The sequence below is a fragment of the Thunnus thynnus genome, chromosome 16 (assembly GCF_963924715.1).
Source record: "Thunnus thynnus chromosome 16, fThuThy2.1, whole genome shotgun sequence".
NCBI lineage: Eukaryota > Metazoa > Chordata > Actinopteri > Scombriformes > Scombridae > Thunnus > Thunnus thynnus.
Genome location: NC_089532.1, coordinates 28,849,192 through 28,871,911, shown reverse-complemented (window position 1 = coordinate 28,871,911; position 22,720 = coordinate 28,849,192). Strand labels below are relative to the sequence as shown.

Here is a 22,720-nt window from a genome sequence, read left to right as displayed (position 1 = left end):
ATATTTGGCATGCTATATCGGGGCATCTTGTGATTCTGTACTTCTCAGTATGCTTTGTCAGAAGCTGGTCTGGACTCTCGTAATACTGCACAATTCCTAAGAGCAATATTTGGGGTATGAAGATATTTGACTCTAAGCTCTGTTAATGGTAGCTTTAGAGAATATTGACTTTATTATTTTGCTTCCTTCCTGTGACTCATTATGTCATAATTATATAATTTGAAGCCACATTAAGCTCATTTCGGTTCCATTCATGCCTTCCTTATTAAGGGCCTTGTTAAGGATGATGGGTGGTGCTACACTCTGTGCTTGCTGTTGTCAGTATAGCATGTGTATAGCAGGTGGAGGGCTTCTTGATTTTATCCCCTTGCATCCAGAGGAAAATCATTTTTAATTAGTATTTTATGTCATTAAGCTTTATTATTTTCTTGTTTTTTTATTTGATGTTTAGATGTTTTTAAAATTATTTCCAATTTTTTATAACAAATTGTCCCATAAAAGAGTGGTCTCTACTGATTAAGTATTGCACACCTATAACATTGAAACAAAAAGGGATTAAAATCAATGCAGCAGAAACAGAGATATCATGTTTTTTATAGCATGCCACCCTCTTCCTTGTAAAAACCAAGCACCTAGATTTCCCACAATGCACCTACACGTATTTCACTCCATTGTGAAATGTGTGAAATTCATGTGGGGTGTGTTATGCTAGTAGCAGTTAATGCAGCCTGGAGCTGCTAGCCTCCAGCAGAGATGAGGAGCTGCAGAGGTCTGCTAACCTCATTTCTTTCTAACTCCACACCTCCAGATTTTTTTAATTTCAAACCTGTAGTCTCCAGCCCCAACTAATGCTGACTCAAGTGACATCACTTGAGGCAATTTATCAGATTTCACATAGCTCCCTCTGGAGACACAAAAGACTTTATTCTTCTTTTTACACATATGCAGTAGTTCTCCCCAACACCTGGAAACACATGCTGATGTGTAAAAATGGTTCTCCTTTAATCTATTAAAGTCTAATTGGCTCCTTTTGTAACAAGCTACAGTAATTCCCATTTTTTTGACATTTTCAAAAGCTGTTTTAATATCAGGCCTATATGACCATCCTTCAGAGGACTCACTGATTCCACCATGTTCCACAGTATGAAGCTGACCCAGGACTCAGTGGGTGGTCACAGATTCTGTTCTATTTAAAGCTCTGTTCTGTTAGTGGTAAAAGTGTCCTGGTTTCTGAGTGCCACCATTGGTTTTGGACTCAATTCAAAAGCCAATACTGAGATCCAGCTGACTTCATTAGATGCGTTCACAATCAATTAGCTCAACTCACTTCACTACAGGGGGTATATAGTGACATCCCGTCAGGAAGATTCAAGCACTCTGCTGCCACCTAGCGTCTACAGGTAGGTAGTGCAGCCCCCACATTTACCGCCACGGCAGCACCGTAGTAACACAGCGGTAAAGCAGACAAATGAAACAAGAAACATCTGTATTATAGACTTTTTATCTGGGCTTGTAAATAATTTCGTCATTTTATAAAATGACAAAAATGATTTTTGTCATGATTTCACATCTTGTGCATAAAGTCCTATATCCTCAAAAGCAGGTTGTTAGAGGGTTGTTGTTGTAAAATGTATTCCATTAAAGTTGACCTTGTTTTTTATCTAGATTCTATTAAATCTGCTTTGAAGGATAATTGAGCCTTACTGGACCTTATTTTCCCTTTTCTGCCATCATAACAGTTTAAAATGTGATTCCTTATTTCACTGAAGAGCAGTTCCATGTTTTTTGTGAGCAGTAGCCTTCTAGGCTAAGCACAGGTTTCAAAGAATGAATGCAACACTTTCGTATAGTGTGGTGTAGAAAAAAAAAATCTTTTTTCTTTGACAGTTTTATTCCTATCCCAAACTGCCTCCTGATCTTGTTCCAGGTCTACAGTGTCTCTGTTACTGAATCTTTATCTGCATCCACTTTGCCCTTTCTTCTGCTGTTCCTTTTGTTCTTTCTATGCTGATGTTCCCTGTCGTCTGCTCAGAATAATCAGTGGATTTACTGCAAAACACTGCAGTGATGTCAGGTGGCAGACAGACAGAAGGTGTAACTGCAGAGATAATAACACATTAAAAGAACACTTGTATCTTGAGGGACAGGTGCATCTGAGAAGACAAAGAAAGACAGGATGCTAAGCTCTAAAACTCTCAACTAGAAAATTGTAAAGACAGACAAACAACATTTCAGTGTGGAAAGGTTCTGTCTCAGGTTTGGCTTTTATATAGAAGAGCCCCCCCTAGATAACCACAGATAATGAGAAATAGAATGTTGGGGCTTCTGAAAGAGGCTCTAATTGATATTCTCTATAATAACAATGTCTGAGCTGACAGTGTGTAATCTGTTGGGTGTGGCTCATAGTGATGGACCTACAGTACAGAGAATTATCAGCAACTCTGCAGCTCCCCTCGGCTTTACAGAGCTTTATAGTGAGTTTCAGCTCATTGTTTAGCTGTCTGACTGTAACTTTACTGTTTTGGTTCACTCTCAGCGCTCTCATATCCCCCTTCAAATGTGCTTTCAGTGTAAGTGATGGAGGCCAAAATCCACAGTGTGTCCACACAGTCATTTAAAAGTTGATGTGAAGCTTATATGAGTCTTCTGAGTCAGTCATATCAAGTGGATATCTGACACATTTACAATCTTTTTATTATCAAATTCCCTCTTCGTGTTCCCTGCTGAGCTGTGGTTGAAGAATAGTAACAAAAAGAGGAACTTTGGCACTAAAAAGACTGTAACGTTGAAAGATATCTACTTGCTTCATATTAGCTTCAGATAAACTTTAAAATACAGTTTAGCACAGAAGGAGGACTGTGGATTTTATCCTCCATCACTTCCATTGTAAGTGCATTATGAAGGGATCTTCTAATGGTCAGTATGAACAGGAGGAATGATTACAGCAAGAGAAACAGGTTTACATGTTCATTTGGGCTCCTGACTGTTGTTTTAAGACAGACATTTAAAAATTGGGAACCTGTCCTTTAACACTAAAAAAATCAGTGTATGTTGGTGGAAACGGCTGTTATGTGGGGGATGATTAGTCTTTGTAGGTTTTAATAATCTTTGGACTGTTTCATGTTTATCTTAATACAACACTCACATGCTATATGTACATTAATTGGTCACTGTAGTCATTCCTCCTGTCTATACTTGCTGTGAATGGATCTCCTCCTAATTCAACTACACTGAAGTGATGTGAGATAAAATCCAGAGTAATATGAGACTCGAGTAGTCTGAGCCACATCCTCCATTCTTACCGCACCTACACTCACCTACACACAACAATAACACAGGGCCAAGTAACCTACATCCATCACTTTATTGCATTAAACACATTTTAGCTGTGTTTTGTTCTACAGTATGTATACTATGCATACATTATGTATCCTCAAAGTTCAGAACAAAAGAGCAGAAATGAATGAATAATGTAAATGAAACACAACCGACGCTGAAAGAATACATTAATGAAAGACACGTAGCGCAGAGCCACAGGCAGCGAAACACATTATGAATGAGAAAACTGGCTGTTTTTGAAGAGAACTCATTCAAGTCCAACTTTCCAACCAGATCGGATGCAGTGGCCAGAAGTGACACCATCAGGTTTTGTTTTGAATGCATGACATTTGATAAAAGCAACATTCCTCCCCGTAGTTGCCGAAAGGAAGCATCAGATACAGTTTTCACGTACATGTTAGGAAATGTTGACTGTTATCCACAACTCAGCATTGTCTTTAGTATCTCTGAGTTGCGCTCTGTCTGTCAGATGGAAAGAAAGATGTGAAGTGTATCAGTTCATTAGAGATGTTTCTTCCAAATCAGAGGGGCAGCTGAGGAGCGAGTGTTGTCTGTCTGATTCTGTCTCTAACTGCATCTCTAGCTTCTTTTCTTTTTTAGTTAGCACTCTGCCAACTAACGAGCAGTGTCACAGCTGACACGAGTGTCTCTTCATTTCTGCTCTGCAAACATTTTAATTGGTTACAAAAATATCAAAATCAATGCAGCAGAACCAGATATACTGTTGTTTTTTATTTCATGTATTCGTCTTCCTTGTCAAAACCTGGCACCTTCATTACCCAGAATGTAACTAGATGGCTGACAGGTTGGATGGACATTCATATGTGTGAAGTTAGTAGCGGCTAATGTAGCCTGGAGCTGCTGTCCTCCAGCAGAGATGAGGAGCTACACCCCCAGATTTGTTTACTTTTCAAACTTTTAGTCTTTAGCCCTAACCAATGCTGACTCAAGTGACATCACTTGAGGCAGTTTATCAGATTTCACACAGCTCCCTCTGGAGACACAAAAAGACTTTATTCAACTTTTTTCAAACCTAAAGTTGTACTCCCCATCACCTGGATACATACACTGATGTGAAAAATAGGTGGAGTTCCCCTTTAAGATAGACTTAAAGGGCTGGGGAAAAAATACAAAGTCATCCTTTGAGGCCTGTAGCTAACTTTAAACCACCTACATAGCCACGGGTGTGCCTGTGCCACCAGAATCTCACTTGACTTGTCGCACTTGACTTGAGGGGGGGTTTTTTGTTGTTTTTTTTTTAGCGGTAGCCAAAATGGAAATAAGAAAGTGCAAGTAAGTTAATGCTACTTCAGACAGCATAGACTTCAAAAACGTGAGTCAGATACACCCTCTCTCTCTCTCTCTTTCTTTGTGTCTGTCTGTATCTTTGACTCTTCGCTCACTTCGGTTTCTGCCCTGCTGGTTAAATGTTCCACTGTGGCTCTCTGTGTGTCACACTATTTAAATCTTTACTGTGTTGTTGCTGTGGCTGTTGTGTTGTTGCTGTCTGTGGAGCCGGCCGTGGCTTTGAATAAGTTGTTTGCTGGTTGTTAAATCACCTGTTGCTGCTGCTTGTCTGTGATGTGTGAGTGTTTGGAGGCTGTGCAGAAGGTCTGCTGGTTGGTCCTGAAAATATCTTTATTCAGCACTTTGTACTGTACAGTATTTTAAGCCTTGAGGGATATTTTTTCCATGTCAAGCATATAAATGAGGATGTGTAAGTCATGTATATGACACATGCACTGATACTTGTTGATGTGAACATAAGGTTTTAGATCTGTTAATGAGCTCAAACCTGTATCAGAGTTTAAGCTTTGTTGGTCTGTAGCTGATATATTTTAGTTTGCTAAGTAAATAAGAGAATTGTGCAATAATAGCTTACATATGATATGTGGATTGCACACCCAGTTGGAATGATTTCCTGGATGAGTTACTGTCTCCCTCCTAACGACCCACTCCATCCAATTATGTATGTGTGTCTGTAAGCACATCACATCTTTCAGAGACAGATTTCTAACAAGCAGTGAGATGTTGTTCCGTCATGTCTTGCTATGAGATGAAACTTCAGCTCTGCAGAAACAAGAAACAGAAAAATAACAGATTCATTTACATTCTAAGCTCAGTTAAATATAGTGTCCACATTATCTGGGGACATTTCTATTACTTTTGTGATCAATTTTAACTTTAGATATAAAGCAATGTTGAACCTACAGTAAGCAGTTCATCCTGGGTGGACTGTAATGTGCATATATTGCTGAGTTTATTTGACTAAAATCCTGCAGCTACATTTCTGTGACTCCTCTCTGATTTTTAATCAATTCTGCTAAAGTCCGGAAGCAAAGGGAAATGACACATCACAGCTCTGTGGATGTTTCTTATCGTTTTAAACCTTGAAGGTGTGCTGACACATGTAAGTCATACTATTGTGCTTGATGTATAAATTTTGCTTTAGTAAGTAAGTCATTTTTGAAATGGAACCTGCTGGCGCAGCCTATTGTGTTCTTGGCTGAGGGATTGTAAATGTAATGATAGTTTATAAATGAAGCTAAACTTGGTTAATCTCACACTTTGCTATATTGTTGGATATGTTATGCTTACTTAATTTATGTCAGTGGTATGTTGTCAGTGTGTTTTTGCCATGTAATGGCATTGTGCAAATAACGTATAGGCATAGACTAAAAAAACCGTATGGTTGTGTGGTTACCATTGCTGTTAGAATATCTGATGTGATGTAGCTACATGTTCAATGCTGCAGATGTTCAGTAAGTTAAACCATTGCAGTCACCTCAACTCCAGGTTTGTCATTACTTTTATGCAACAATTATGCTATAATGTTATTAGGGAAATCACTGCAGCATTAAATGAAGAAACAGCAGAATCAGATACACCCTCATTTTTTATTTCATGCATTCTTCCTCCTTGTCAAAACCTGGCACCTTCATTACCCAGAATGTAACTAGATGGCTGACAGGTTGGATGGACATTCATATGTGTTAAGTTAGTAGCGGCTAATGTAGCCTGGAGCTGCTGTCCTCCAGCAGAGATGAGGAGCTACAGAGGTCTGCTAACCTCATTTCTTTCTAACTCCACACCCCCAGATTTGTTTACTTTTCAAACTTTTAGTCTTTAGCCCCAACCGATGCTGACTCAAGTGACATCACTTGAGGCAGTTTATCCGATTTCACACAGCTCCCTCTGGAGACACAAAAGACTTTATTCAACTTTTTTCAAACCTAAAGTTGTACTCCCCATCACCTGGATACATACACTGATGTGAAAAATAGGTGGAGTTCCCCTTTAAGATAGACTTAAAGGGCTGGGGAAAAATTACAAAGTCATCCTTTAGTAAGTAAGTAATTTTTGAAGTGGGACCTGCAGCATTAAATGAAGAAATAATGTTGCAGCTCGCCTCCGTCACCTTATTTCTTGAAACTATCATATGTTGCTAAGCAACAGTAAACAAAACCAGTGATCTGCTATTGATACAATGAATAGAAGGCAAATACTAATACTAATGTTAATGAGATCAAAACAAGGGTGAAAAACTGGTTGATGTTTGATGTACAGATCACTTTGGTTTTTGCACATCTAATATCCCACAGACACACCTAAATGAATATTTCTGGTGACACTACTGCTTTAAATGCATTCAACTCTTCAATAAGTGTTAAAATACATTATATAATATGATAGAAAGCAACAAATTGTGTTTGTGTCAGTACGTGACAAAGCCCTGCAGACTTCATTAAAAATCAATGTACAGTCATATCTGTATGTCTGGTTATTGTTCAGTCTGCAGCCAGAGAAATCAGTGTTTCTAGACTGTGCTTTTATGAGCTAACTCAGGCACTAATTCACTCATATACGTGTTTTGCTCAATTTCTACTTTAATTGCTTCCGCATTCTTCATCATGTCAGATGATGCTTAACTTTTGGGTGAAGCAGCGGGGGACACGGCACAGAGAATAGAGAAGTCTTCTGGCAATGTTTGAAGTTCTGTTTGTAGTTAAGCTCAACTCCACATCTCCAAATCCATGACATGGAAACTCATGAATTATTTTAAGATTAAGAGAAGATTTCTCCCATTTCATGAGTCATATTTCAGTCTGACAGCTCACTTTAATGAGCACCTCCCACACAATACCATACCAACCTGCAGGCTCATTTGGATCAGGAATATTTGCAGTTTAGGTATGATCTTATATTCTAATCCACAAAAACATTAAAAGCAGACAACAGCTTCGGTTTGTAGATTTTCAACATCACAAGCAACCAGTGCACCATTAATTCGTCATATGAGACCGACATATTACAAAAAAATGGAGTTAGACTGATTAAGATGTAACTGGTTTATTGCCCGCAGATGAAAGTCTTTCTCACGTTCGGTTTGAGATTTTTTTTCAGGACAGCAGATTGGAGAACAGAGCGGCAGGATGTGGGAAAGACAGCAATGAGAAAGAAGAGGATTTTAGGGAGATGATGACATGGTTAGAAAGCAAGTAGAATGAGAAGATTTATTTCAACATTGTGTGAATCAAAAAGTTCAGCGGGATATTGTGTGGAGCCAGGATCTGGCATCTAATCAGTGTTACTGCATGTCAAACAGTATCATCGCCTCAGTTTGAGGCTGTTTGATTTTACTGGTCACCCAGAAAGTTGGAACAACTGAGCAAATTGCCTGTTTAGTTGGTCCATGTGTACTTACACTACAACAAAAATATCATGTCACCACATGCATCTCCAGTAAGCTGATATCCTGAACATCATCTAAATGAAAAACCTGGTTACCATCACTGGAGAAGAATAAAGAAAAAGTAAAAATCAGATGCTGTGTTTAGTCTTTAAACATAGATAAAAGCAACATTTTCTCTCACCAGTTAAAATGAGTGAAAGATGATTAGAAATGAATGTCAAGGCTAGGGGAGAAATTGATGGGAAAGGATTTTAGACGACTTGTTGAGAATCTGATATGAGATGTTGTCTCACTCTGAATCTCTCTCTCTGCTGGGGGAAGGTGTACTCTCTTTACGTTCTGTCTTAACTGCTGCAACCTGTTTATAACTAAGTTACAGCTGTTCAAACTGTATCTAAGCTAATTCTGAACTCAATCAAAGCTGGTGCAACAGGCTACTTTTTTCCCAGGAATTAGCAGTTTCACAGCAGGTCTAAATGCACATTTCAAGAGATCTTTAAAGATCCCCTCCAGACCTGTTCTATCGCATGTAAAAATACTCTGCTGTGACTTTCCACAAAATTCCAATTTACTCCTTGAGCGTGGAGGATGTGACAGGAAATGAATGTGAAAACAAACTGTACATACAGTACATCATTCTGCACAGTGAAGAGAAGAACATTCATGGCTGGAGGGGGACTCTAAAGGATAATCCCTCTTCATTACATCATGAGTCTCATCTTTTTTACCATCATTTCCATCAGTTATGATCACATCTTTATCACCAAAGTAATTGTTGAGATCTGAAAACATGGTGACATCACTACAACAAAGTCCTACAAGGCAACACCAAACACATAAGCAGGATCACCATCAACAGTCTATCCAGATGTATAAACCACTTTATTTGGAGGTCAAAATGAAAGTGAGAGCACTGAAATGTTGCTGACAATAATAGTAATAATGATAATAAACTTTATTTATATAGCACCTTTCATAACATAAAATGCAGCTCAAAGTGCTTTACAGAAAGAGGTACAAACAAACAAGCAGGCAAAAAATAATAATATAATATTAAAAGAAAGGAGAAAGATAAATACAATAAACAATACTGTTGTGTACTACTGTGATAAAAAGAGGATAAAAGGAGGTAAAATCATGAGATAAAAAAGATAAAACAGGTAGTAAATAAACTGATAACAGTAAAAGGCAAATAAAAGGTTGAGTTCATTAAAAGCAAGCATACAAATAAGTTTTGAGCTTCTTCTTGAAAATATCAACAGAGGATGTTTGTCTAATATGTGGTGGGAGTTTGTTCCAGATCTTTGGTGCGTAGCTGCAAAAAGCTGCCTCATCATAACTTTTTGCATTTTGTTTGTGGCACATTTAACAAGCCAGCGTTAAGCCACGTAAGTGAACGGTTTGGAACATATTCTGACAAACAATCTGAGATGTACGAAGGTGCTAGAGACCTCTTTGGGCTTTAAAAACAAGTAAGAGAATTTTAAAATCTATCCTCAATGTTACAGGTAGCCAGTGCAATGACGCTAATACTGGTGTAAAATGTTCCCTTTTTATAGTTTTGGTTAAAATTCTTGCTGCTGAATTTTGAATGAGTTGCAGCCGATCAATGGTTTTATTTGGTAAACCAGTATAAAGTGCATCTTCCAAAGTAAGGTACGGTCTGACTCTTGCAATGTTTCTTAAATGATAAAAAGCTGTCTTTGTAATGTTGTGGACATGACTTTTAAAATTCAATTCAGAATCAAGGATAACACCCAAGTTTTTTACTTCTGGTTTAATAATCCCTCATTGCACAAGAAATCTTCAGTAAGCAGGCCAAAGTTGGAAGGAGGAAGGAAAGTTTGGCTCCCTTGAAGCTTGCTAACAACCTGACTGAACTCAACAATAACTCAACAATAGTAATAAAACTGAATTATCCTTTCATCTTTCATCTGTGGTGCTGACTGGTTGGTGCACACCGCAGAACCACAGAATGCTTAACATAGCAAATGACAGGAGTCACATCCTTCACTATGGGAAGCCACCAAAACTCTGTCTAATAAGTATGAGCTACTTCTGTCCGGTCCTGATTAGCTTGTAACTCTAAGCCTAAATCAACAAATTGTAAAAATAATACCATGAAGGCAATCTTTATATTATGATTCAGGCCACAGAAAACGAGCAAAAGCCGGGACGACACACAAAACATAATCCTGTGTTACTGTGGAGATGTTCCCCAGTCACCATGTGGTTGCATTCAAATAAGTCAAAGTGGCATTAGTGAATGTATGCAATACCATGACTGTTCTCACCATGTGTCTGCTGTCGTTGAACAGAGTGACGGTGACGGCAGCCTGTAACATGGACTTCAGCCGCTTTCCTCTGGATTCTCAGACCTGTTCACTGGAGCTGGAGAGCTGTGAGTACAGTAGCATGTTCCATTTATACTTCAAGAAATCATGCTCATGGTTAGTCCAGGAGAAATGAATACCCTCAAATCTGTTATTCTGTTTCAATGTTTACAGGAATGTTAAATTATCACATTGTTTCTTGACTTGTGTAAATGAGGACAGAGCTATACTGTAAACTCCAAAATGGAAAGCACACACAAAAATGAATGAGAGGGAACCAAGACACCAGAACATGTTTGCCCCAACACCTAAACACACACACAAGCACACACACACACAAGAAAAAGAAGGTTAAGTGCACTGAAGGAAAGGCTATGTCCAAGATGACACACACGGTGAAGCCAGACAGACAGCAGTAAATGCTCTTTTTTAAAAACATAGAGTAAAAGTTTCAGAGTTAATCCAGCTAAAATGCTTACAAAAATAGCATATGAATTAAAACCCTGGGGCAGCAGCACTCACTCAATTACCATCCACACACCGAGCCAAACCACAGCAGAGCAGAAGGCAACAGAGAGGAGAGCAGCACCAATAAATGCTTGAAACAAACAGAGAGAAACATATGAAAGTAACAGTTCTAAACCAACAATACCAGAGGAAACATTATTACTGAGGTCAAATACTATTAAATGCAGGTTAGTTGTTGTGAAAACTCTAATAAAATAACATGTCAGGCTTACCTGTCAGTGGCAATTTTCTATCAATGCCTAAACTTAAATCCTGACATTGTGTCAACCTGTTAAAGTATCACAGCAATGTGTATGAAGGCCTCACTACAACATGCCCAACATCATGTGACCATAATGAACAAGACCTCATTATGTCACACATTATCAGGGAGGAGTTGCACTGGTTTTGCATACATGACATACTGTCAGTCTTACCAGGCACCCCATTTATGTGCACAAGCCCAAAAATAATGTACCCAAAATAAGAAGGTGACTGTTCTTCAACCCTTTTGATTACACTCATAACCCTGGTCTCATTAAAAATGTAAATCTTTAAATTTTATAACCAAAAAGTCAGAAGGAGTATAAGTGATCCTGAAAATAATGCCACCAAGGCTAAAGTGTTAAAAAGGGGCAAAATCCCTCCATACTTGTAGGTTATTTGAGGTGAGGACACATTGGCTGGTATCTACATTGATTGAGAGAAAGATCAGTTTTGAATTAGATACATATAAACATCCCTGAAATATTTAGTATTGCAAGCATTTTTTTTCTGACAAACAAGCACAAGCTGCGTATTTACTACTAGTTACTACCTTAAAGATAGCTTCACAATGTTTCAAGTGTGTCTTCAAACAACAGTCAGGTGTCCATATGAACAGTGAAAGAGGTTTTCCTCACTGTAATCATTCCTCCTGTTCATACTGGATATTAAAAGATCCTTCAAATGTGCTTTCAATGGAAGTGATGGAGGCCAAAATCCACAGTGTGTCCACACAGTCATTTAAAAGTTGATGTGAAGCTTATATGAGTCTTCTGAGTCAGTCATATCAAGTGGATATCTGACACATTTACAATCTTTTTATTATCAAATTCCCTCTTCGTGTTCCCTGCTGAGCTGTGGTTGAAGAATAGTAACAAAAAGAGGAACTTTGGCACTAAAAAGACTGTAACGTTGAAAGATATCTACTTGCTTCATATTAGCTTCAGATAAACTTTAAAATACAGTTTAGCACAGAAGGAGGACTGTGGATTTTGTCCCCCATCACTTCCATTGTAAGGTCATTATGAAGGGATCTTCTAATGGTCAGTATGAACAGGAGGAATGATTACAGCAAGAAAAACATGTTTCGATATTCATTTGGGCTCCTGACTGTTGCTTTAAGACAGACATTGAAAAATTGTGAAGTCGTCCTTTAAAGGCTAATTTTTATTTATTACAACATGGCTCTGATTAACATACCTTTGGCCATCATTCCTATCCATACAGATAACACTGTACTCGTGAAAAGAAGTCAAAGTAGGTGAGAAACACAACTAGACAGATTGTGATACTTGTTTGGAAGAGAAAAACAAAGGCAATTGGTAAAATTCTTCTGTTGTAGAGATGTTGTCCTGTTCCTGGATCAACTACTTTGATCAGTACAGAGTTAAGGGCAACACACACCAGCAGCATACAACGTGCATTGCAGACTGATGCCACTGTCCTGTTTCTCAGTGTCGACATGCATCAAGGGCAACTCTACCTTGATTTTTTTTTTCTGTGTGTGGGACAGTATGTTTACTGTGTACACTGGGAGTAAATTCATCAAATGGCCGTAAATTGTAAGACAAACAGAATCATCATCATAATAATGATGCGATACTAAGTACATTTACTCAAGTACTTCACACACACACACACAGCTTTAGTTAATTTTCAGATTCAAATTTGACATAAAATATAATGATGAGTTTATAAATCACACTTAAATCAGTGGTTCCCAAAATGTTTGGCTTGTGGCCCTTTATAAAAAAATCAGTGTAGATATGTCATCTAGTCATGTTAGCAGTTCCACCAAAGAGACATTTCCCCTCACATGGTTTCAAATAAATAACAGTTTGAGGTCAAACTCACAAAAACTCAAAGATTAAAAGAAAGTTCTTAAAAATTATTCCAAATGTTTGTAGTAGAACTATGTTTGTTCTTCTTTCCTACCCAATATCTTATCTCATGACCCTTTATAAAGCAGTTCACACTAGCTCCACCCCGAGCAGCTACAACTATAAAATGCTGCTTATGCATTGACTGTTAAATTGTCCGTTAAAGTCACAGGATACATTTTCTGCAAAACAAATACTTTTACTTTAGTACTTTAAGTATATTTAGCTGGTAATACTTGTATACTTCTACTTAAGTAGATTTTTCCTACTATAGTATGACCTGTGAAAAAGGCCTATCACTGCCTCTAGAGTGCTCTTCTCACTAACCAGCTCAAGTGTTTCCTGGTGACGTAGCAGGGATAAGAGGGTGGGTCATACCTGAAAAGAGACTGAGCAAGAGGGACTCTAATGTCTGATTTCTTTTTGTTTTGTTTTGTTTTGTTTTGTTCGTTTTTTATGAGACATGAAAGATATTCTTATGAAAGACCCAGTACATGCCAGGGGCCATTTCTCAAAGAGTCCCCATACATTTAATATTAAGGCGCACCTTCTGATGTTTTAAAACTCAAGTGTGAACTGTGTGCAGCTTCAAAACATCAACAGTCAGCTGGGAAGACATTTGGGGATTTGGGGTTGCTACTGGGCACTATTCAAAATTACAGATTTTGTAAAGATAAAAGCTATTCACAAAGCTTCTTCCAGCTCCTGAGGTAAAGAACCGCTCCAAGAAAAAGTAAGCAGGAAGTGCAGAAACAAGTTTATCTGACTGTTTGTTTGTGATATTAATCACAGCTGAGCTGTGTTCATATTTTCTCTCAAAACATCACAGTTACATCATCAGGCCTATTTTACAGCCTCAGTTCATTTCATTTAGAGTCTGAACAGTAATAATGGATGTAATGGATTTCCTCTGTTCTTATACTGGACACACATCTGCATCAACAACAGTTTATTAACTTGTCAATGAATCATACTGAACTCTCAGTCTTGAGCCATTCTTATGTCTGTCTGATAACTGGCTGATGGTGATATCAATTCAATATCCAAACAAAACAAGACAAAACAAGTGAAAAATTCAGTAGTTTGTGTTAAGTGTCTATTAAAGGGTAAAGCTTTTTTCTATATTGCTCTTATTATTATCATGAAGACCAAAGCCAACAATGTGTTAGTCCACCTCTCAGTACTTAATGACTTCCTCTTTGTCCTTATTGAAGAGGAATTTCCTGAAACAGCCAGTTGCTGTTTAACAAACGTTACTCAAACAGGAGACTATTTTCAGCAGCAGATTAATCCATATTCTATGTTCTTGTGAGTATTTCTGGTAGAAGGATGGTGTGTGTGGGATTGAGTCAAAATAAACTAAAGTGTGTGTATTCATGGTAATGAAGAAACATGCCACCCTTTTTAATCGTTTTTAGCCATGCTAGCAGCGTGGCTTTAGGAATGACAGTCAGTCGGTCAGTCCATCATTTTGGTCCAAACTCTAATATCTCAACAACTATTTGATGAATTTCCATGAAGTGTTCTAAATACATTCATATTAGGACTCTGGTGATCCTCTGACTTTTCCTCTAGTGCTACCATGAGGTTCACATTTGTGGCTCTGAGTGAAATGTCGCTATTGGATGCCATGAAATTTGGTTCAGATATGCATGTTGCCCTCAGAACAAATTGTAATGGCTTTGGTGATCCCTTGACCTTTCATCTAGCTCCGTCATCATTTCAAAATTTCATTTTGTCCAGTACTTTGGTTTATGATCAAATCCCTGCCAAACTAATAACATTCCCATCAGCCTCTACTTTCTGTTTAATGCCAGTTAGCAAATTTTAAACTAAGATGATGAACATGGTAAACGTTACCTGCCAAATGTCAGCTTGTTAGAATTGTCATAGTGAACATGTTAGCATGCTGATGTTAGCATTTAGCTCAAAGCACCGCTGTGCCTCAGAACAGCCTCACAGAGCTGCTAGCTGCAGGTGCTGGGTGTAGATTCTTAGGGCCAAATCCACAAAGAATGGATTGCGCCCGCTAATAGCACCGTGAATTGCGCAGCATTTGTACCTGCAATCTGCCCCGTTTTAAGGTCCTATTCACAAAAGATGATATGCCGGCGCAAACACGCACGTAAAGTTTTGTAGCTGGGTGCAATTTGCCCTTGTTTTGCATCTGTTTGAACCTCAAATTGCGCATCTTTAATTAGCAGAGGAGCATACACACAGAGCTCTCCACAATCACAACTTTCATACATTATTCTTCTTTGACTTCTCTAGTATTTACATCTATAACATAATTTATTGAGATGTCCACTAAATTAGACTACAGCTATTAATGTGACTCAAGCAGGTCTGAAACATGTTAGATTAATGTCTGAATCTTACAATAATGTTGTTCAGGTGTCACTGAATGTATCCGGGATTTTGCAGAAACATCAGTACTGATGTTCTGTTTGTTGCCCACAGCTGGCTGTGTGTCACAGCTGGCTGCAGCATCACACAGCAACTAAAACGATAAGTGTGTCTCCAAACTGAGAAATAGACTGTATGCAGCACAGCAGTGGTAACTTCAATAACACCGGATCAGTCAGGATCTGACGGTAATTAATGTTCTGAGTTCTGGTACCCGCTATCTTTTTGTCTCATTTGCAAAGGTTTAGCGGCTGCAAAAGCCGCACAATCCAAAAATAGAATATGGTATCTTTTGAAATGCAGAATTTAATTTCTGACTGTATAAATTATGTGATTAAAAGGTGTTTTCATTCTGAAAGATTTTCATGATTATTGGTCAGTGATACCACTCATCACTGTAAAAAAAATCTCACACTGTAGCATATGCTGCTATTTTCTTCCACTGCTAGTTTCATGGTGCAGATTGTTTACTTGTGCCTCAGGCTGCTGCTCAGTGGTTGCTCATCAAAAGCTGTTCATTTTTACTCACTGCAAAGTACTGCCCATGTCAGCTCCCATGAGCCTGTGTTCACACTCACACACAATGACAACTGTAATAAAACATGTAAACAGCGTGAAATTAAAAAATATATATATCGATCAATTATATAAATATATATTGATAATAATATTGAAAGTAAGTCTCATTCATTTTCATTCATTTTTTATTTGTCATGATGTCATGATGAGACTCTCTGTAGTCCATACTTAGAATGAAGTGGACTGTGTGATGTTTTGCAGATGCCTACACTGATGAAGACCTGATGCTCTACTGGAAGAGTGGTGATGAGTCCCTCAGCACTGACGATCGCATTTCCTTATCGCAGTTCCTCATCCAGAAGTTCCACACTACATCTCGCTTGGCCTTCTACAGCAGCACAGGTACACAAGGAGCGAACTAATGCAATGAGAGCTCACATGTGTTTTCATTTATTAAGTTATGCATGATGCTTGTTAGATATTGTTCTTGTGTACAAAACCATGACATGAATGGCAACTGGTTTGTCCAAATGAATCATGTTTGAATCAGTCTGCTTCCAAAAAAGACAGAACAAAGACAGACCATGGACCCTTTTTATCTTAGTAAATGACTTTTCTTCTAGTGTCACTGTCAAGACAAACTTTATGCTTTGAGCTTCACTGCTGGCTTTTAAAGCTTTTTTTTATGGAATATCATGGAGTAACATAAGCAATACAGGCTTTACAAAGGTTAGTATTTTTTCACTAACCCAACCCCAGGCACTTACAGGGTAGCTGACACATAACATAAACACATATAGCTTATACCCATCTACAGACACCCAAAAGAACAATCGAAAAGGTTGTACATGTAAATTAGATCATAACAATACATAAAGTCAAGAGTTACTGACAAGGTTTTAAGCAGGTATTTTCAAAGGATTTGTGGCCTTTCTTTAAGCCCTAAAAACAGTCATAAAAACTGACCCTATGTTTTTTCCATAGACTGTATAAAAATATGGACGAAGTCACCGTGACTTCGTCAAAGTGAGCCGCTACGGCCATCGCCATCTTGGCAGTGCATGACGCTGCCTAACTCCCAGCCAATCAAAAATGGGCAAAGAGGCGGGCTGAATGGCTGAAACAAGCCACCTAGTGGCTGGCAGACCTGTCAGTCAAAGCAGCCATGTCCTTCATTATGCATAACTTTACAACTTAATAAAATTTAAACGGGCGAGTTATAAAAAAATTCACCCCCCGTACAGTTGTCATGAAAGGGGAAATTAGCTACAGAGACCAAAACCGTTTTTTGTACCAGGCTGTAAACATGTTTATTTCTGCTGTAAAGTTGGGCATTTTAACATGGGGGTCTATGGGGATTGATTCGCTTTTGGAGCCTCAAGTGGCCATTCAAGGAACTGCAGTTTTTGGCACTTCCGCATTGGCTTCATTTTACAGACCCAGAGGTTGCCGCTTGTTTATTTCACCAGAATCAGGCTTTGAAACAGGATTTACACCTAATGTTGAAAATATACGGAAAATATAACTGAACAGTTAACTCACATAGAAAAATAGCTGTTGGCTGTTTTGGAGATGTGTGGGGGGACCTCAGTATTTCTAAATTACTGGCTCCAGTCCAAAAATTCAGCAGCTTTTTTTCCACACAACTTTGTTTCTTTTTCTAACATGCTTGTGTTCCAGACTTTTCAGGCTCACAGCAGGTCCTGTCCAGTGCAGCAGCCAATGAAATACGGTGAATAGGTCGGCCTGTAAACAGATTTTCTTAAAGTTTGTTTACAGCAATAATCTTGTCAAAAGAGTTTAAAAGTTTTAAAACTATCAAATAACTCCAAGAGGCCTTTTTAATGAAACCACTGATCTTCTTGTTCGGCTGACAACGTTGGGATATCTCACTAATATTCCCTCACATATAACCATCCTCTTGTGTGATGAATTTACACTTACTGTTCCAAAAGTGTCTTCTCTTCAACTAATATTCCAAGCTCTGAAGTAGAAAACACTTTCTTTCATGTGCCTTACAGAGTCAGCATCAGATGTTATTTATGCAAATCAGATGAACTGTGTCTGGGTTTATTCAAACTAGTGCAGTGCCCGTTCAAAATGTGCCTGTTGGGAACGGGCTGATTGCTTGTCCTCCAGCCGTTACTTCAATGCATAGAAAAATGAATGCAGTTGATGTGAAGTGTTGATGAGTATAAACATGAAAGAAACTAACACTCTATTATACACAGATGTTATAAATAATATGTACTCTAATAGTAAATACATTTTCTTATTTTAAGTAAAATAAGGGCTGCATTTAAAAATCAAATAATGTGCATCCTAAAATATAGTAAATCAATCATATTTGGCTCTTACATCGTTCCTATTTTCTGTGCCTTCAGTTTGGATTTGAGTGGGTATGTTTGCCCCAAAGATTTGTGCTTTGTCTGTAGTGGCGCTTCACAATCTCTACGGTCTCGGAAGACAAACTGGTTCTGAACCTGCCTGTGGAAGTATTTGCTCTGTTTTTCATGCGTAACTACAGTCATTATGTATTGGGCTTCTACAACGCGGGTGACCTACGCTCAACAATGTACCTGAACGCCTCCTGTGTAGTCACTCGCTGCTGCTGATCTGCTAAACGTGCTGCTAACGCTACGCTTTCTGTCTAGACTTTTCTCTGACACGTGTCACACCTCGTCTCTGCTCTCTCTGACATGCTGGAGTCAGTTAGCAACCCTTACGCTCTGCCCTGCCCCTTCACAGAACAGAGTGGCACTGGTTTATTAAAAGTTTATTAATATTAAACACATTGCATGTCCAAATTGAACCAAATTCAACACTGCACTCCCTTTGTTCCCCAGCAATACAGCCGCCAGGTGTAGAGTCAATCAGATGAACAGTTCAAGAGATACGTGAAGGACATACAGACATACTGACAGAGATTCCTTCCTTTAGTAGATAGATTCTCTGCCAAATTAAAAAATTGCAGTGATGCAAAACTTTGCACACTTAAATATCCTGCTAAGATCAGTACAACCAGTCCCCGGGCCACCAGCTGGGCTTTACACGTTTAGTGCCCTATCGTACACCCGGTGCAAAGCAGCGCCAAGAACGACACAAGTGTCTTTGCTAGTTTAAGACCGACACTGTTGTCATTTTCCAATCCAGCACCCATGTTGTTTAAATAGTAAATGCATTTGTGCCCATCTGAGCGCCCATGGGCATTTTGGTCTTAAAATGAGGTGTGGTCAGGCACATTGTTGGCGCATTGCTATCTTGAGGCAGCGACTGACCAACACAAACCTAGTCTGAAGTCAGTGGAGCAGTGTTTCACTCTTATTTTAAGGGCACATTATCAAGACAATAATATGCACCTACATGGACGGGCACACAACACACATACACTCTGCTTGTTACACACACACACAGACGCGCAGCAGCGCACAAACATGCAAAAGATTACAACTAAAAGGATTACAATGTGAAAGACTATTATTGTGTACATTAACATATTTTAAAAAGTACATGTCATAATGGTGAGTCATAATATTTATCAGAATTAACTAATCACAGTAATGATGGATGAAATGGTCTAATTATTTGACCGAATCATGACAATACATGTAGGTATTTAAACAGACCCGTCAGGTTGATGGTGTCTGTCAAGACCCAGCAAACAGATCTCAACAAGGGATCAGACACGGATCAATTTTCCTGCTGCATCAATACATGAAGACATGAGGAACACATGAGGAAATAAATGAGGTGAAAACAATGATTCAACTAAAGAAGGAAATAAATCTGTACAGCTGCAGATTAGTTGCTGCCAGCAGCAGGATCAGAACCTTGGAGAGCTGATCAAGACCTGATAACTGTGTTGATGATTCTTTACATGATTAAAATTAATGACTTAATATTTAACAAATATTCTTTAACATGTTTGAGAGTACAGTGATCAGGTTTCCATACTTTCAGCAACTAAAACCCTGCTGATTTGACCTGTCACTCCATGACTGAACAAATTGATTTTAAAGAAACCAAATTAAAAAAATAAACCTTTTCAAAAAACAAACAAAAATAAATTTGCAACAAATGAATGAACAGGATCTTAAACTGGTGGTCTGGGGCCACAGGAGGGTCCAGGAGCAGCAGTGTGCGTGTTATGGATCGTGCACTTTCATTTTGGGCACGAGCAGATTGTTTCCTCTGCAGAGAAGTGCTCCTTCTTTCTACTTGAACAATGCACCATTACAATAGCAACCCACCAAGGTGCAAATGCACCTGACTCTTAAAGGAAATGGGAGATGACACTCTCATTGGTTTATTGCATGTTGCACCCAAAACATACCCATGATTAATAAAGAGACTAAGTACAACCCCTTTGAACCATGCGTCTGGCGCAATTTCGTTATCAGTTCAGTTACTACACAGAAATACTGTAATTATCCTATGACTATCCTAATTATGTAATAAAACATAATAAAGATTGTATTACCAGGGATTTAAACAGAAATGACACATGTAATTTATGACATGATGCAAAGTAAGCAGGTAAGTATTTATACACATAGCACAAATCAAAAGGTGCACAATAAAAGCATTTAGCAGGAAATATGATAGAGATGGGATAGCAACAAAACAACTTTTAAAAAAGGATAAAAACTAAACAACATCAAGCTTAAGAGAAGGAACATCAGTCAGGAATAGTCAGGGGAGTTAAGTGAGTCTTAAATGTGTCACTTGAATGAGATGATCTAATTATGAGGTAAACTTAGTTTTCCAAAGTTTAGGGGCAAAGACAGCAAATGAATGGAGCTCCATGACACTTTAAATACATGTATGAACACAACAATGCAGAAGTGCACTGTGGGGCTTCACCATGGAGTGCCTGATAGGTAAAAAAACTACAACACTGGAGACATGCACTTCCTGCTGCAGCATGTTGAACCACTCAGCTGAGGCAGGAGTAGAATGAATGACAGTAGGCAGAAGACACAAAAACATGGATTCATTTCATTCATTCATGTCTGATCTTAGAATCATTTCTTCATTGAAATATGAAATTGTTAATAACCTCATCTCTTAAATGTATGAAATGAAAGCTCATGTCGAATCCTGACAGCGTTCCTGCATTGTTGAGCTGTTCTCTCTCTGTGTTTGCAGGCTGGTACAATCGCCTGTACATCAACTTCACGCTGCGACGCCACATCTTCTTCTTCTTGCTGCAGACGTACTTCCCTGCCACGCTCATGGTGATGCTTTCCTGGGTGTCGTTCTGGATCGACCGCCGGGCTGTGCCGGCCAGAGTTTCCCTGGGTAAAAAAAAAAAAAGAAAAAAAAAATCTTGTCAAATGTCCTTTGAAGAAATTGTGCATGCCTGAGGTAAATCTGTCTGTGTGAAATGATGAAAGCTGGCTGTGACATGGCTCCACCAATTGGGAACACACACATGCATGTGTGAACACACAAACCTCCCACGCACCACCACTCTCACTTTTCTTTTGAATTATTTTCTGTATAGGGACTGTTGCTGTACTTGTCATATAGGCATCTGTTTCCCCCTCACTGAGATCTGCTCACGGCTCATTTCATTGCTCTTATTAAATTCAGCTGTTAGGATGGGATGTTTTTACAAGATCCTTTGAGATTTTTCTATCTTTTGTTTGCTTTTTCTCTTCTCTTTTGTACATTTTATCATACAGTACCAGTCAAAGGTTTGCTCACACCTTCCCACTCACTTGAATGAGAAACTATGTCCAAATGTTTGACTGGTACTGTATATTTACACAGTACACAAAGTAAAGCCTTGGTAACAGCTTGTAGTCCTCCTCCACTCAAAATGGGTTTTGCTTCTTGTTGGTTGACTGTGATGTTTGACCTTCACTGTGCAGAATGGTGTATGTGCAGAGTTTGTTTTCACCTTTATCTACTGGAGAGGGAAAGTTTCTCTGTGCTCACCTTAAAGATAGCTTTCAAATCTGTCTTAAAACAGCAGTCAGGTGTCCATATGAAGAGTGAAAGAGGTTTTCCTCGCTGTAATCATTCCTCCTGTTCATACTGGATATTAAAAGATCCTTCACATTTACAGTCTTTTTAGCATCAAATTCCCTCTTTGTGTTTCCTCAGACAATGTTTCCCTGTTGATCTGCAGTGGAAGTATAGTAACAACAAGACTAGGTCGAAACCTAGTATATAGCTGAGCCATGTATGCTCAATGTGTGAAACTGTGGCCAGTTTGTTACAGGGATAGTCAGTGGTAGTGTCTATAATTGTCTGTAGTGGTTTCAATATTTGTTGTTAATGTGTACTGAAGTAGTATAGCACATGACATGGTTAAGCTACGTTTGAGTAAAATAAAAGTTATAAATGCAGCTGCAAGAACAATACTTTCCACTTATACCTTGAGATATTTGATTTGAAAGAGAACTGATTTTAATTGCAATTATAACTATTGTAATCATCTGTTAACTCCCCCTGCTCTTTCATCTGTTTGACTTTGTGGGTGTCTCTCATTTTTTCACTCTGCATTGAGTGTTTTGTCAGGGTGATGGTTATCTGGGGTGCTTCAACTGTGTGCTCTCAGTCATGCCTCTATGCACCTTTTTCTGCCTCTTTCCCGGTCGATAATCATGGAGGCTGCAGTGGAAATTATAAATGAAAGTTCTGACAGCATTTTGGGTGCAAATTCAGGAGGCTTACCCCCCCCCCCGTTACCACAGTTACAGTCAAATCAAGCACACCTGCAAATCAGCAACCCCACACTAACCTGATGTAACAGCTACATGAGTCACAGG

General features: G+C 38.6%; 1 protein-coding gene across 1 annotated transcript in view; it reads left to right on the top strand.

Annotated features, from left to right (window-relative positions):
* The window catches only part of gabrr2a (gamma-aminobutyric acid type A receptor subunit rho2a), a 65,997-nt gene that overhangs the window by 29,982 nt on the left and 13,295 nt on the right, over positions 1-22,720 (top strand). The window contains exons 5-7 of the mRNA XM_067613829.1: positions 10,351-10,433; positions 16,203-16,343; positions 21,090-21,242. Coding sequence (XP_067469930.1) covers positions 10,351-10,433; positions 16,203-16,343; positions 21,090-21,242 — 377 coding nt within the window. The remainder of the gene's footprint in view (positions 1-10,350; positions 10,434-16,202; positions 16,344-21,089; positions 21,243-22,720) is intronic.